This window comes from Aethalodelphis obliquidens, unplaced genomic scaffold (assembly GCF_003676395.1).
Source record: "Aethalodelphis obliquidens isolate GAN/ISIS:26980383/991018 unplaced genomic scaffold, ASM367639v1 scaffold55, whole genome shotgun sequence".
NCBI classification, from domain to species: Eukaryota; Metazoa; Chordata; class Mammalia; order Artiodactyla; family Delphinidae; genus Aethalodelphis; species Aethalodelphis obliquidens.
The window spans coordinates 10,765,723-10,781,131 of record NW_020837999.1 but is presented as its reverse complement, the minus strand read 5'-3'; the positions used below and the strand labels follow the sequence as shown (position 1 = coordinate 10,781,131).

At 39.5% G+C, this 15,409-nt stretch overlaps 1 protein-coding gene across 1 annotated transcript in view; it reads right to left on the bottom strand.

Annotated features, from left to right (window-relative positions):
• The window catches only part of F5 (coagulation factor V), an 85,448-nt gene that overhangs the window by 8,254 nt on the left and 61,785 nt on the right, over window positions 1–15,409 (bottom strand). Inside the window, 9 exon segments of the mRNA XM_027086377.1 lie at window positions 1,905–2,060; window positions 2,670–2,773; window positions 3,596–3,667; window positions 4,550–4,666; window positions 6,537–6,716; window positions 9,621–9,831; window positions 10,713–10,949; window positions 11,694–11,856; window positions 14,684–15,409. The exon segment at window positions 14,684–15,409 is cut by the window's right edge and continues 12 nt beyond it. Coding sequence (XP_026942178.1) covers window positions 1,905–2,060; window positions 2,670–2,773; window positions 3,596–3,667; window positions 4,550–4,666; window positions 6,537–6,716; window positions 9,621–9,831; window positions 10,713–10,949; window positions 11,694–11,856; window positions 14,684–15,409 — 1,966 coding nt within the window.

Here is a 15,409-nt window from a genome sequence, read left to right as displayed (position 1 = left end):
ACACGAATAGGTGCAGACAAAAAAAAAAAAAAAAAAAAAAAGCCAGCAAAAGCCTTCTTTCTCTAGCCTCAGGACCAGAAAAGAGCAGTCTAACGAGACAGAAAACTTTTAGATAACAATTATTCTACTTCAAGGCAAACATCATAGAATAGAAAACACTGTGGCCCCTTCCCTACCCACAGAAGCAAAGGCCAACTGGGGAGCCTAGACTTCCATGCTCATGAGACTGTAAGGAGGCACCCCAACACCCTGACTGGGTTTCTGTCAGAGAAAGCCAAATAGAGACCCAGGATCTTCATCTCTTCCAGCTTCTAATAAGGCTCCCACTCCTGCAGTGTCAGTGGATACCATCCCATCCCCCACCAGCAGCAAAGAGAAGGGGTCCCAGCTCAGGTGTCAACAGAGGAGGCCACGTAGGGAATGGACTTTGACCTCTACCTGGCTGTAAAGAGGCTGTGCCCCATCCCATTTCCCTGCCAGAACAGTGTCAGGAAGAGCGAACTAAAACAAAAGAGCGGATATCAGGAATATTGAAAACAGAAAAGCAATAGATAACAGCAGTGAAACAAAGGGCCAATTATTCGAAAAGATCTTTAAAAATTGGCAAATCTCTAGCAAGACTGACAAAGCAAAAAGAGAAGAGATGCAAATTACCAATATCATAAATGGAATAGGCAATATCACTACAGACCCTGCAGACATCAAAAGGATAATAAGAGAATACTACAAAAAACTCTTACACATAAATTTAACAACTTAGAGGAAATGGACCAATTGACTGAAAAAACACAAACTATCCAAATTCACCCCTATGAAATAGGTAATTTGAAGAGCCTGTAACTATTAAATAAATTGAATTTGTAATTTTTAAATTCCCAGAAAACAAATCTCCAGGTCCACCTGGTTTTGCTGGTGAATTATACCAAATGTTTAAAGAATTAACACCAATACTAGATTATCTCTTCCAGAAAACAGAATAGAAGAGCACACTACCTAATTTATTTTATGAAGCTAGTATTACTCTGATATTAAAACAAAAAGGACAGTATAAACAAATAAAACTACACACAAATATCCCTCATGAACATAGATGCAAAAATCTTTAAACTATGGACTTTAACTGTAATTTGTGTACTGTCACCAATACTGATTGGTAAGAACCATAATTTAAGATTTTCATGATCTATTCTAAGGTATAGTGCAAATAATTTATTATTAGAAATAACTAAATGATAACATAGAAGATAGTAACATAGTAAATGATTTACAGAAAAAATGAAAATGATTCAAGGTTATCAGTGTAATAATGGTGGACTGACTCCTTGCATTCAGATAGCTTTCTTTGAAGGCGGGGGGTGAGGGAGAAGGGGAAGAATTAGGACTGGTATAATTGGGTCATTGGGAATAAATAGGCTGAGCCCCTGGACGATCCAACAGGGGAAAGTCACTCCTCAGGCATGGCAGCAAAAAAAAAATGTGAGAATCACACTGCCTCAGAGCATTACTGGTATTAACACTATTATTTCCTTCAGTTACACTGGAATAGAGAACAAAATAAAATGTAAGAGTTAGTAAAATCAAAACTCTTGGTGGCCCATTTTTAGCATGAGCTCTTTAAGGCACAAGACCAGATATTCTACTGTACTGCATATCACCTGCCAATCTGAGAAGTCTGGGTATTTAGTTTGATTATAAAGAGATTTTTTTTTTCAAGTTTTATGAAGTTTTGGAATTTCAGAAGTCAAGCTTATCCCTTTAATTTGTAATACATATATACACCTCATTTTACCACTTTCCTCCATAAGACACTAAGAAAGCCGTTTGTATTTATAACACCCAGAAAGGTATTTTTAAAAAAGATATAATAACCCTAGGCTCGGGAAGAAACAACAATGCACACAGACCATCACGTTCCTAGTGCTGTTTCCTTTGAAGATCCGCCAGTTTGTCCGGTCAGAGCTGTAAGCCACGAAGAACTCGGTGGTGTAGTAAGACTTCAGGTAGTGTTTGGCACCTTGGGTCTGGATCCCTGTGAACAGGACTTCCCTTTGCATGTCTACCTGCAATATAGAAAAGCCATTAAGCAGAAGCATTCTTGTCAACAAGTCACACACTGCCTTAATTCATTGTACAACTAACCTTCTTTAGAAAAAAAGAACCAACACCTAACAAACTAATAAAATGGCTAGGGGCAATCCGTATTTGAGCACAGGGTACCTGAACTTGAATCCAAACTCAACCACTCCCTAGTGTATGTGACATTGGGAAGTTAGTTAATCCCTCTGTGCATTAGGTTTTTTTTTATCTGTAAAATGGGATATTACTAGAAATAACCTCATAGGGTTCATTTTGAGTATGTAAAGTACTTAGAATGGTGCCTAGCACCTAGTAATTGTCATTTCCCCTAACAACATTGCAAGAACAACAAGAAGAAATTATTAAATCACTGTCATTTTTATTATTACAGGGAATCCCCTGGCAGACCAGTGGTTAAGACACTGCACTTGCATTACCGAGGGCCTGGGTTCAATCCCTGGTCAGGGAACTAATATCCCACAATCCGTGTAGGGCTGCTAAAAAACAAAAACAAAAGCAAAACCCCCACATTTTTACTATTAACAGTAGCAGTAAATATTATCAGGTTAATATATCAGGTTAATAAGATATACCTGGATCCAAGGTTTAGGGTTAAATTCTACTGCAAGTTTTTCTGCGATCCAAGCATTATATGATCCACCATTGTTTAGTCTTGCTAATTTGGGTTCCCAATAACCTAAATCCAAAGGAAGAAAAAAATTTATTCTGAATTAAAAAAAAAAAAAAAAACATCTAGCAATTTCTCAAGTGAGTTTAGTCCCAGTGGAAAACCAGATTCCTCAAGGAACTTCTGTTGCAATTAGGAGACCAGGTCATTGACACGGGCCTCAGCTACTAAGTCAGTCCCTGATTATGAAATCTTGGTTTCGGGCCTGTGCTTGGACAGCTGTCAACTACCACCCACCCCCTTTACTGCATATAGGTCACATTTATTTTTTCTCAGTTATGTTGGTATGGTTTCTGCCTAGTGTGCCTGCCTAACAGAAAGACATGGGAGGAATTTATGGGAGCCTCATGATCCCTTACAATTGACCTTCTGATGTTGGGAAGAGTTTGAGGCAGAGAGAGGAAACTTAGGAGGAGTTCCTGACGCACAGTGGGTGAACAAAAAGTTTCTTGAACAGATGCATGGTTGATGCAGCAAAGGGCTCTATTAATGGGGATTGTAATACCTGGCCTATAAGACCCTGTGAATCTGGCTAGAATATTTCACGGTTAGTTCCATTGACATCTTACATTCTACAAAACAGAGTAATGAGTAATTTCTGCTTAGAAGATACATATAACAAAGTAAAATTTCCACGGTTAGAGATTATACCTCTAGTGGGTCAGTAATTAGATATTTTACTGCTGTTTTACTATGTTGTGGTAGAGAAAAGCCTAGAGAGGAGCAATGGCCCATGGATTCAATAGGCAGCGTTGTCATGTACAGTTTTGCGGGCCGTATGCAGCACAATTGTAGGAGGTGCCTTTTACAGGCTATGATGCTACTACTTACCCCAAAACTCAGAAGCCTTGATCTGTGAATCAGCTATGAGACCAGTGCTTAGTCCCATTGGCATTTTACAGTCTACAAAAAAATAGAACAATGAATAATTTTTGCTTAGAGAGTATATATAATAAAGTAAAATCTCTATGGCTGTAGATTATACCTCTAGTGGGTCAGTAATTAGATGTTTTCACCTACCTGTGTGGCACTGACTTAAATATGTCTGACCATAAAATCGTAAATGTACTAGCAAGAACTGGTCCTTTCATAGACATTAAAATTAGTGATGCCCTAGTGGAAAACAACTTATCCTGAAATGCAAATACTTTTTAAATTGATTTCCATCTGTTTGTATCTTAAAATAAGCCATTTTACAATATTAAGTACTATCCCTCATAAGACTATGTTCTCAAAAGTTGACCTGAAAGTTACAATGTTATTTATATACTGATCAAAGAAGGGAATACTAGCCACTGAACTATCTGGATGTTGACACAGTGCTTGGTACAACAGGTGCTTAATAAATGCTGGCTTGCTGGCTGGCTGGCTGGTTGGATGGACAGACGGATGGACAGATGGAAACTGTGTTTCTTGAATACTGAAATGCCAAGTTCAGTGACTATCTCGGTCACAGTTGAATTCCTGGTTTCTCTCCCCTCCTCTACTCTGGGAGTCTGGAGAATTTCTTATGTTCACTTCCCCATGGATCACAAATCATGAAGGAGGATGCTTTATATTAGTTCCTCAAATGAGGGGAATGCCTTTGGTTTGAACCATTTGGCTTAAAACTGATGTTTGCAGTATAGTCAGACTATAGGTCAGAATAAAAGAAATTACTGCTACAGATTATGCCTCTGTTATGTCAGAGTTCTCAGAGTTGAATATTTCCAATCTAAAAATTGGTAATATTCTAGGGACAGGCACTCTCCTGCTAAAAAAAATAATGTGGCTCTTGGATGATACCTCTGTCTATGATGAGAAATGGCGTTTGCATCCCTGCTCTCTGGTTTTCTCCAACTTCTGTGTCTAGGAGCCACCAGCCAGGTTTTGATGCCTTCATTTCAAGAGTTTTAAATGAACCTAAAATAGAGAGTAAAGGACAACATTGCATACACAAAGATTAACAGGTTAACATTGGTTGACCACCACCAAAGAATCCTAAAATCCCTGAATTGCAAGTGGTTTAGAATATAACTTAAGAGTTACCCATTTCTCTTTAGGCAGGACTACAGGTGTAACAAAGAGATCAAAACAAAACAACAATGACATCACACACACAAACTTACTAAAAATAAATTGCCCTGGGACTTAAAAAAATCTCCAGCACCCCTTACTAGAAAGAAACTTTCATTTATCTAAATATAATGTTACAAGTTAACCCATATATAATACAGCTTATCAAAGCAACCTTAAATGATATGTCATTGGGCCTCAAAAATACTGTACATGTTTCCTTTCTCTCTCTTCATTTCTCTAGTTTTTCTTTTTTATCTGAGAAAATTAAACATCCTTCCCCCATGTTTCAATTTTTCTATAAAGTTTACATTTTAGAGAGAGATGTACAAAAATTGTTTCAGAAAATCACTGAAAGAGTGAGATTTCTGAAATCTCTGATTATCCATTCTGGTATTTAACATTACCTACCGCCAGTTAATACTTAAATTCTGCTGACTATAATATGTGACCATTTCCTAGATTGTGAGTAAAAAGTAATAGCTGATGGTCATCCTCCTCAAACACGCTAAAAAAAGACCTCCAGCCTTCTACTCTCTAATGCAGATATTAGGTATGAAGATTTAGGTGGGTCAGCAAACCCCAGCTTCTCACGCGCAGGCTCATGGAAAGGATGACTGATCTGGTAACACTTGGTGAAAAGTCAGGAGTGAGTTTGACCTAATCCTTTCTGCCCCTGATTTTAACAGAGTGGGTCTTTATAGCTTTGTTAATGAGAAACTGGCATGTTTCAAACAAACAAGGACCCTGTTTACCCCATCCTTAACTAAATCGGGCCCGTTTGGACTTGGGTGCCTACATCTGAGGCTGATTCACACAGCAACCTCCCCACCCAAAGTCCTGTCAAAGGACTGCCCTGACTAGCTTCTCAGATGGCATTTATGGAAGGTAGGCTGCTTGTTAAAAATGCAAAAAAAATGTTAAAAATCCTGGGCCCCTGCCCAAGTTCTATCAGATCAAAATCTCTGAGAGCAAAATCTCTCCTTAGCATCTGTGTTTTAACCAGCTTTGTAAATTTGTATTATGCCCACTGCAGTTTGAAGATCAACGGCATCTAGCAGTTACACCTCCACTCACACACCTACGATACACACCTACAAACAACTCACTGGCACGTAAAAATCCTTTTTGATGATTGTAGTTTGTTAAACCTTATCATTATTTTGCATATGAAAAGCTTTAAATACCTTTATTATTCTTTAGCTTTTATAATCATTTAAAAATATATTTTTCCCCTCATGAGTCAGTTTAAGATTCAGATTCCTACAGTCACTTGCCCAAAGATATCAGGGTGATAGAGTGAGGAGTAGAATTCAAGAACCCCGAAATCCTGGTAAGTTTCTGATCTCCGCCCAACAGAAAGCTTTAGCTGCCTGAACCTCGTGGGATTCATTTTGGAATCTGCTTTAGACCTGGCCTGCGTGACACATCATGGCTTGGAAGAATCTGCAGTAGACAGAGCATCTCTGTAGAAGAATGCTGGGCTGCACATTTAGTCTGTGTGGTGCTACAAACAGTGCAGACATTTAGCTGACTCTTCTGTATTCTGCATGCAGGTTTAGAATATGGCTTTGCCCAGGATCCATGCCAGAGCCCATGCTTTAACCCCTTTGGAAGGAGATGCACAAGGAGGGAATAAGGAAGAGTTACAGACGCTAAGATTGTCTGCTCTCGCCATTTTGTCACAGGGACCTCTTTTCATTGTCGAGATCTTTACCAGGCAGAAGAGGCCAGACCCCTAACTGGTGCTGTTGAGTGCCATTTTCCAGCAAGGTCTGGCCATGAAAGTGAACCACATGAATGTCCTGGGAGCCGCCTACGTTCAGCAGGTGCCACCTCACCCACTCTTGCTCATACATTCTCAGGCCAGGCAAGTTGTAGATCATCCCATTGATGGCTGAAAAGACAGAGAGTTGCAATCAGTCAAAAATCTGTGAACATCAAGAAAGAGGAAATATGAGGCCTTTCGCTCACCACCCGTCTTCTTTATTACTCTGCATGCCCAATCCCACCCAGACATAGTAAGGGGCCCCCTATATGTCATAATATCAGTAAGAGGCTGAAACAGAGCCACCTTTTCCTTCCTACACCAGCCTACTGCAGAAGTGTGGGTGAGTACCCTTTCCAATCAGTTTATCACTCTTTTCCCCAGATTTACACTTTTCCTGTTCTGTGCTTTATCCGTTTATTCTTTATATTTGTAGTATGAATTTTCCTAGGCTACGAAAAGGGTAAGGACTAATGTGGGCAGATAAGTGAACTCTAGTCATTAGAGGAAAGAGGGTAAGTGAGGGGATATGCAGTGTATCACTCTAAGGCCTCCTAAATTCAGAGATAGTTCCAGGCAAAATTAGGAAGTCAGTTTAAAAAAAAAAAAAAAAAAGTTTATTTATTTATTTATTTTTGGCTGCATTGGGTCTCCGTTGCTGCACGCAGGCTTTTTCTAGTTGCGGCGAGCAGGGGCTACTCTTCGTTGTGGTGCGTGGGCTTCTCATTGCAGTGGCTTCTCTTGTTGCAGAGTTCGGGCTCTAGGCGCGCAAGCTTCAGTAGTTGTGGCAAGCAGGCTCAGTAGTTGTGGCGCATGGGCTTAGTCGCTCCGCGGCATGAGGAATCTTCCCGGACCAGGGCTCAAATCCGTGTCCCCTGCACTGGCAGGCGGATTCTTAACCACTGCACCACCAGGGAAGCCCAGGAAGTTGGTCTTTATCTTTGTTATACCCACCAGCCTTAGACATTCATGTATATTCTCTCGTTTGTCTGATTGCTCCTCTGCCCCCTTCCCAGCTTGGATGTCTAGGGTTCTCAGACTTTATCAACTCTCTCCTTACTGAAATATGTGTGTTTTAAGCATCTGATAAACTTGATCACCTTAACAAATGAATGCATACGAAATTTTAATGATAAAGCTTAATGCTACCACGTACTTAATTGGGACTGAAGTGAGGGAAGTTTTGGTGGTGGTGGTGGCTGTTGTTTATTCTTCTAAAGTTAAAGGGACTACTGTGGAATTTCAGGAACCAGGCAAGTGAATTTTTGGAGGGAGAAGAGTTGAGATCATTTTGGCTCTCTTAAAATTATATCAGATATGAAAGCACCTGTCTAGATACTCATAACACCAGCCTCACCTCCTCATCTTAGTTTCTATGAAAGAAATACATCTCCTAAAAGTAAAAGGTATCTCCAGTGGTTATTAGGTCAGCATTGCTAAACCATTACATCAGGATACAAAAGTGAAGACGCTCAACAGAGTAGGCACTCAGTAAACATTAGATAAATTGAGCTGAGTGAATAAAGTTCATTTGTTTACTAATCCAACACATATTTACTCAGTGTATACTGCAGAGGCCAGGCATAGGTGGTCTGCTTATCAAATACCCTGATAAGTTCTACAGTGGAAGATTACCAAATTACAGAGATTTAGACGACAATACATTTAAAACTCAAACTATACTGGATGCATTTTACGCTTTCTTTGAAGAATCAGGAAGCAGGGCCTCGAGGGTACTCAGCAAGTAAACGGCATAGCTACAAAATGGGCCTGTCTGATTCTGCAGTCTGTACTTTTCACTAGGTTGAGAGATTTTCAGAGGATGCTTCCTACCCATGAGACCAAGCACCCTGGGCTGAAAGGCCTAGAGATTATAGGAGAAGAGAAAAGAAAGCTCTGCTTGGAGTCTGTGGGGCAGCTCTCAACTGACTCTATTCTAGACTGCTTAATAGAATTTCTTAACCTTGTGTGATAAGCAGAGTCCAGAGGGTGGGGTTTTGGAGCAGATTGTAAATCATATTTCCTCTACGCCAAAGTGTTTTTACAGGTGAGATCAGATTGTATTCCACACTTACAGAAGTTTAATGAGGAAAACAAGCTAAAAAAGGGTAGCCTGAGTGTATAAATGGGGTGGGAGAGGGAGCATAGACCGACTTAGCCTTGATGACTGGCTGGGGAGAGGAGGTGGCAGTGAACTGGATATTGCTTATAATGGTTTTTTTTGTTTTGTTTTTTATTCCTGAAGCCTCTTCTTTCCTATTACACTGAATGACTGACCCATCACCCAAAGCACAGGACCTTCCTGATCAGAAATCTCATAGAAATCACCTCCATTTATCAAACTCTGAAAACAGGGTCTTCATTTGTCCTCTGATCCCTAAGTCATTCTATCTGCTGTTCACCAAATCCTAAATTCTGCCTTTCTCTAAAACTGTAGTTCGGTTGCCAATTTACAGACAAAGTTCCTGAATGGACTTCAGAGTAGATATGCTTTCCCCTCTCTTCCCACCCAAACGCTCTCTTGGCCCTCTTCTTCCATTAGCTGGCTACACAGTTTCCTACATCATTTTCTCCACATATGCTTTGGGTGCCGCCTGGGAACTGCTGAGAGCTACAAATGTTACAGTCATTCTTATTTTGAAAGTACGTGTGATCACTTCTACATAAATAATTGATCCTTTAGAGATCAAGAAACAGTTTTATGAACTGTTTAAACTGCAGAATGATGTTAATTCCTTTCCAATTTATGTTACCCACCGAAGCACACTGGCTTTTTTGTTGGTTTGCTTGGGTTGGTTTTGCGGCAGCCTTGTGAGCTATCTTTTAGATTTCAGATTTTGTATCCTCTCTTTCACCTGCAGTGTCACCTGCCAGGTTACATCAGCCCTCGTAGACATTTAAGGACCTGGTGTCAGTTAGAGCTCCTGGTTCCACAGAAGCATCTCATGTCTAATTTTGGGAAGACCTATGGGCAGGAATCACTATCACCCAGGGATTAGGTTCAGAGACTAGATCAAAGTCAGAGGAAAATACCATGAAACTCATGGGAGTTTTTTACTTCTGAGGATGTGCGGCTCCAAGACCTCGTGGGCTTCTTTTCATAGTACCAGCTCTTCTTTTCATCAAAGACCATAAAAAGTAGGACAAATTCTCTCATGTCCACAGGCATGTTGGTCTCCTTATGAAGTGTTCCTTTTCGGCAGATCAGAAGGGGTCCTATCAAGCCTGAATGGATATCTTTTTCCTGGAAGATAGTAAGAGCAAATTGCACGTATTATCTCTTTCTCAAGATTTTCTTTGCCCTTCTGACAATCACTGATCGTATTGAAGAGGAGACCTTCTCAGAGGCTCTGAATTTGAAGATTATAAATGAATAGCTTAATAAGCCTGGATATTGATCATCTAATTCTGTGATACTCATAGTCACTTCCTCTGATTAATCCTTTGTTTCGACATGGTAGTAATGATAATAATGATGATAATAATAGCGATACTATTATAAATACTATTCTTGAGCATCTACTATGTTAAATATTTTGCCTATAGTATCTTATTTAATTCTGACAACAATCCTATATGGTAAAAAATAAATTCATTTATTGAACAAATATTACCAAGTGCCTACTATATATGCTATATACTGTTATCTCATTTTTAACTTTGGAAACAGGCTGAGGGAGCTCAAGTAACTTTCCTAGGGCTACACAGTCAGTGACAGGATAGGAATTGAAATCTAAGTCTATGCTCTCTACCATGCTCGAAATGAGGGAGTCTTGATTTTGTAGTTCTTTTATTAAAAAAGAAAAAAAAAAGGCAGAAGAAAGCTAATACTTGTTCAAGGAAATTGCAGATAAACATCTTCTTCTGTAAAGGTAGTCACTCTAACTAGGGCCAACCTTTTAAGTATTCCTCATTCCTTTCCACTGAACAAATGCTTCTCACCGTCATCTGAAGATCGGCATGGATAGTCCCTGATTACGGTAGCTGTCGACTGTTGACCATGATCCTTACACATTCCTCATGGAAAGACAGATATCTACTAAGAAATAATTGTGACACTTCCATTTGATGGACTCAGGTTATAAGTTTGGGGAAATGAGAAAAACTTTCGATGGCCATGCTTACCGGGTTCACTGCCGAGTAGTAGGCCCAAGCCCGACAGGCAGAGCCAGGATTTTCTGGCCCTGATCGCTCAGTGGCGTGCCATACGTATGTATAAGTGCTGTTGGGCTGAACAGCATTGTCTTCATTAAACCATTCAGGAGAGTCATCTTCATAAGTCTTTCCCTCTGATGATTTTTCATAGAAAAGCCCATGGGCATGAAGAGAATATGGTCTGGATGCTAAGTTTTTAAAACGAACCTAAAAAAAAGAATGGTTCACAAATGTATTTACGTTTAATAAAGCCCCCAAAATGTCAGCATTATGGGCCAAAGTGGATGGCTATTAAATTGAACCTAAGATATATTGAATGTTTAGAATCGCAAAGTAACTTTCGTATATTACTTCATCTAATTTTACAACCATCCTATGAGACAGGGCCTAAGTAGTTTACTCCAGAAACACCAAAACAGGTTTGTTTTTAGGCTCAAAGCAAAAGTATTGACATTATCTACAAATGAAATGATAAAGATAGGTGCTACAGATTTGAAAATGAATGAGGCTTGGGTTTTACTCACAATAAGGTTTCAACCTACTGGCTAGAGAGATTGCACATGGGAATGCAAGTTAAAAATCTGGAGACAAAAGGTGCTGTAAACAAAGTATGAATGGGATTAGGTGGGAATGCCTGGGAGAAGCAATTCAGTTGAATGTTTAGGAGAGGTTGGGGGAATTAAAGAAAGTTTCTTAGGAGCAATGGAATTGGCCCATATAGAATGAACAGGAGCTTAGCAGAGGGAGAAATAAAATTATGAGATCTTTTTTTTTTTCCTTGAAGAGTGGCAAGTTACTTGGTAAGCAGTCTTTGAAAAGAAATGTAGTTATTTGTTAATTTTGAAAAATAAATAAGTCACCATAGCTCTCTTGCCACTTTCATCTCTACAACCCTCTGGTGCTTGTGGAAATTCCTCTGATGATCTTAGCAATGCTCAAAAGATGACTTACTTGGATAACATCATCCACTTCAGCTCTAATGATAGGACCAAGTATGCCAAGATGCTCTTCATACTCTCCCCGAGGATCAAGCTTGTTAAAAGAGCTATCAAGGTACTTTCGAAAAACTACTTTCTTGTATATGGTGTCCTTTGAAACATCATCAGTGTCTTCACTGAAATGATAATAATAGCATTTGCTTAAAAGAACAAGTTAAAGACCATTCAAGAATTTAGGAAATTATCTCTGTTTCTGAATATAGTATATAGAGAAGATATTTGATAAATATTTGATGAACAAATGAATTAAAATATAAATAACTAAAACCACAAGCCAGTAAATATCCTTCAACTCCCAGCTCATATATCATTTCTTGGTATCTCCTCCTATGATCCTTTAGACTGGGTCAAATCTCTAGCATTCCTCACATTTCTATACTACTACTATAGTATATATAGTAAATCCCTGTAGTATTCTTATAATATTTCTATAGTATATGTAGTAAATTATATATCATTTATTCATGAGATTATCTATTGATATCTGACTCTACCACTAGGGTGAAAGCCCCAAGAGGTTAGGGATTGTGCCTCGTTTGCTTATAATTTTTATTTCTAGTGCCTAGCAAGTTATCTGGCACATAGTAAGCAGATATTTATTTAATGTATTAATGAATGACAAACATAATCATATATTAACATAGCAGATTTTAATATCACAAGCAGACAAAGCCATGTGATGGGACAGTGCCAGGACAGGCAGATGATAAGAGTCAGTTGATTGAGAGGGCCACGCCTGTAAAGGTCACTGGATGGATGAGTGTTTTATACTCGGAAAGTAGCCACTCTTCCCACATTTGCTTTTGCTAAATCATAGTATTCCTCATGTAGTTCACCAGCTCAGTCTGGAGCTAGAGCACATCATATTTTCCTACTGACTCTTAAATTTCCCAGGAGTCTGGGAAAAAGGCCAAAAGCTCATCCCTCAGTCTCATAGTATTTGTTACACAACATGAGCCATCCACAGAGAATCCCATTCTGCCTTCCTTCTAGCCTTTCTACCGGATTAACCCCGTTCTTCCAGACTCTAAGCATGACATACAGTCTCACAGAACACGTGGGGAGGAGCAAAACAATGTTGCCATAAAAATGGGTTGCATATCTGGAATGGGACATAGGATTTTGAAGGAACTAGTTCCATCCCTTTACACTCTGGAAAACCTTATTCCCTCAGTAACTTGCTTAGAAATCCCTAGATAAACTATTTATTCTCATATAGTAATGGGTGCTACATCTAAATAGGAAGTCAAGGGAGAAAGTCTCTTAAACTAACAGAATTCTAACATGGAAATGTCAGGCATCAGATTAATGAAATAATTTCTGTAAGTCACGCCATGCATTGTGTTTGCTTACTCTAGTTGCACTTGGGTTTTAACTTTAGTAGTGTAACAGTTAGCTTTTGTAAAAGCTGTGGGCTCTATTTGGACACTTTACACATGGTCCCCATGATATCCCTGAGGATCTGTAGTTGCTTCTTGTCCCCCTTTCTCTCCTTTCTCTATATTGTCACCCCAGAATATAGAACCCAGACCAATATGGCTTTCCACACTTGAGCAAAATTAAATTAAAAATTATCTTTTAAAAATGCATGTGGCTCCCTTAAAAACTCTCTGTTATAAGTCAGGCCACTTACAAAACTGCATCAACTCCTTCAACTCTATGGTTGAAGAGTGGCTGGAACCCTAAAATGTTAGAGCTGCAGCAGATCTTGGGGGCCACTTGGTGTAACTCCTCCATTAAAAAGACTGCAAGTAACAAGGTTCGGGAAAGGAACTGACACATTCCAGTAAACTAGGAATGGCTTAAAGCTTTTGAAGGGTTTCTCATTGCTCTTTGAAAAACATCAAAATTCTTCCCAGGGCTCACAGAGCCTAGTGGCATCTGATCTCTGCAGAGCTAGCCAAACACTTTCCTAGCACCCACCCTCTTCTTGAGTTCCAGCTACACAGGTCTTCAGCTTCAGGGCTTCCTCCTTCCTCAGGGCCTTCATCATGCTGTTCTCTCTGTCTAGAATGCTCTGCCCTCTCTACCTCCTGTTCATCTTCAGATCTCAGCTCAAATGCTGCTTCTCCAGAGTCAGACTCCCCAGTTCTCATATCTCCATATATCACCTTTCCTTATTGGTCTTTATCATGGTTAATTTTTACACTTATTTATGTGAGCACTTGGTTCATATCTTCCTGCCCAACTAGACATAAGTTCCATCAGGGCAGGAGTCCTGTGTTTATATTCTCTTTTATAGTCTCAGCACTTAGCACAATGCCTAGGAGAGAATAAGTACTCATTAAAGAGTTATTGACTGAGTGAGTCTATAAACCAAGTTAAAACAAAAGTTTAAATCAAGATAAATCATTATGTAATGAATGGCTCAGTTGAGGGTATAAACTTGCTTTTTGTTTCTAAGCTACTTTGTACCCTTGGCCTCTGCTACTGGAATCTTATGGAATTTGAATTAATCTTCACCAAGATGCTATATACTTTATATCGATCAGTAAACAATTTAAAATGTTTTGTTAAATAAGTAATTGCGAAAGGAGATTTCTACATCACAAATTTGGATTTGAAGCCAACTTCAGTGAAATCATATTGATTAGTCTATAGCTATGGATAGGTTGGGCTCTGCATTGGAGCAAGAAGGAGAGGTAGGAACATGTGTGATGAGAAAAGAAGAGAGAGGAGGGGGCTAATTTAACTACAAAATATCATAGACTTCTTAGAGTGATAGCTCTTATATTGTCCAGATGTCACCTAAAGTAGAGAAGCTAATCTTGGAATTGACAAAGGAAACAGTATAGGCCAAGTTGCAATAGGGAAACTAAATGATACTTAGTATAAGTTACACTTAGTATAATTTGCCCAGAATCATCTCCTTAGACTGCTGTAATTACTTTTTTTTAGCAGTAGTGGAAAAGTGAGAATATAAAAGGAGAGAACTGGCCAAACCTTTGTGCAAATTTTGAATAATCCCAGGATAGTTCTTCAGCAGCAATGTAATAATTTTTTCTGTTTCCATTGTTGCTGCGAAGGTACCATGCTGCAATGTTGTCAGGATTTCTGGAGGAGTTGATGTCTGTCCTGAGATCAGTTTGGTAAGGGTCATCATAGGTCACAAAATCAAATTCACCATAGTCTTCTTCACTGCTCTCTTCCTTCTGCCTTGGAATAATTTCAATGTAATCTCCATCATCTCTACTGAGACCTACTATGACCAGTGGATTAAATTCTCTTGGTATAAAGGTGTTATTTAGTGGAGAATGTGGTGGAGGAGATGGCATCTGACCAAGATCTGCATAAGGGAAAGTCTGACCAAGTTCTGGGAGAGGCAATGACTGAATAGATTCAGAAGTGTGGGATGTCTGATTGAGATCTAGAGGAGGTGATGTCTGCCTGAGATCAAGAGGAAGGGATGTCTGACTGATGTCTGGAGAGAGAGTTGCCTGGTTGAGGTCTGGGGAAAGTGGCATCTGACTGAGGTTTGGGGGAAGAGTCGTCTGGCCAAGATCTGGGGAAAGTGTTGTCTGGCCAAGGTCTGGAGAAAGGGTTGTCTGGCTGAGGTCTGGAGAGAGAGTCTCCTGGCCAAGGTCCTGGGAAAGGGCCATCGGGCTGAGGTCTGGAGAGAGAATCTCCTGGCTAAGATCTGGGGAAAGTGTTGTCTGGCTGAGGTCTGGA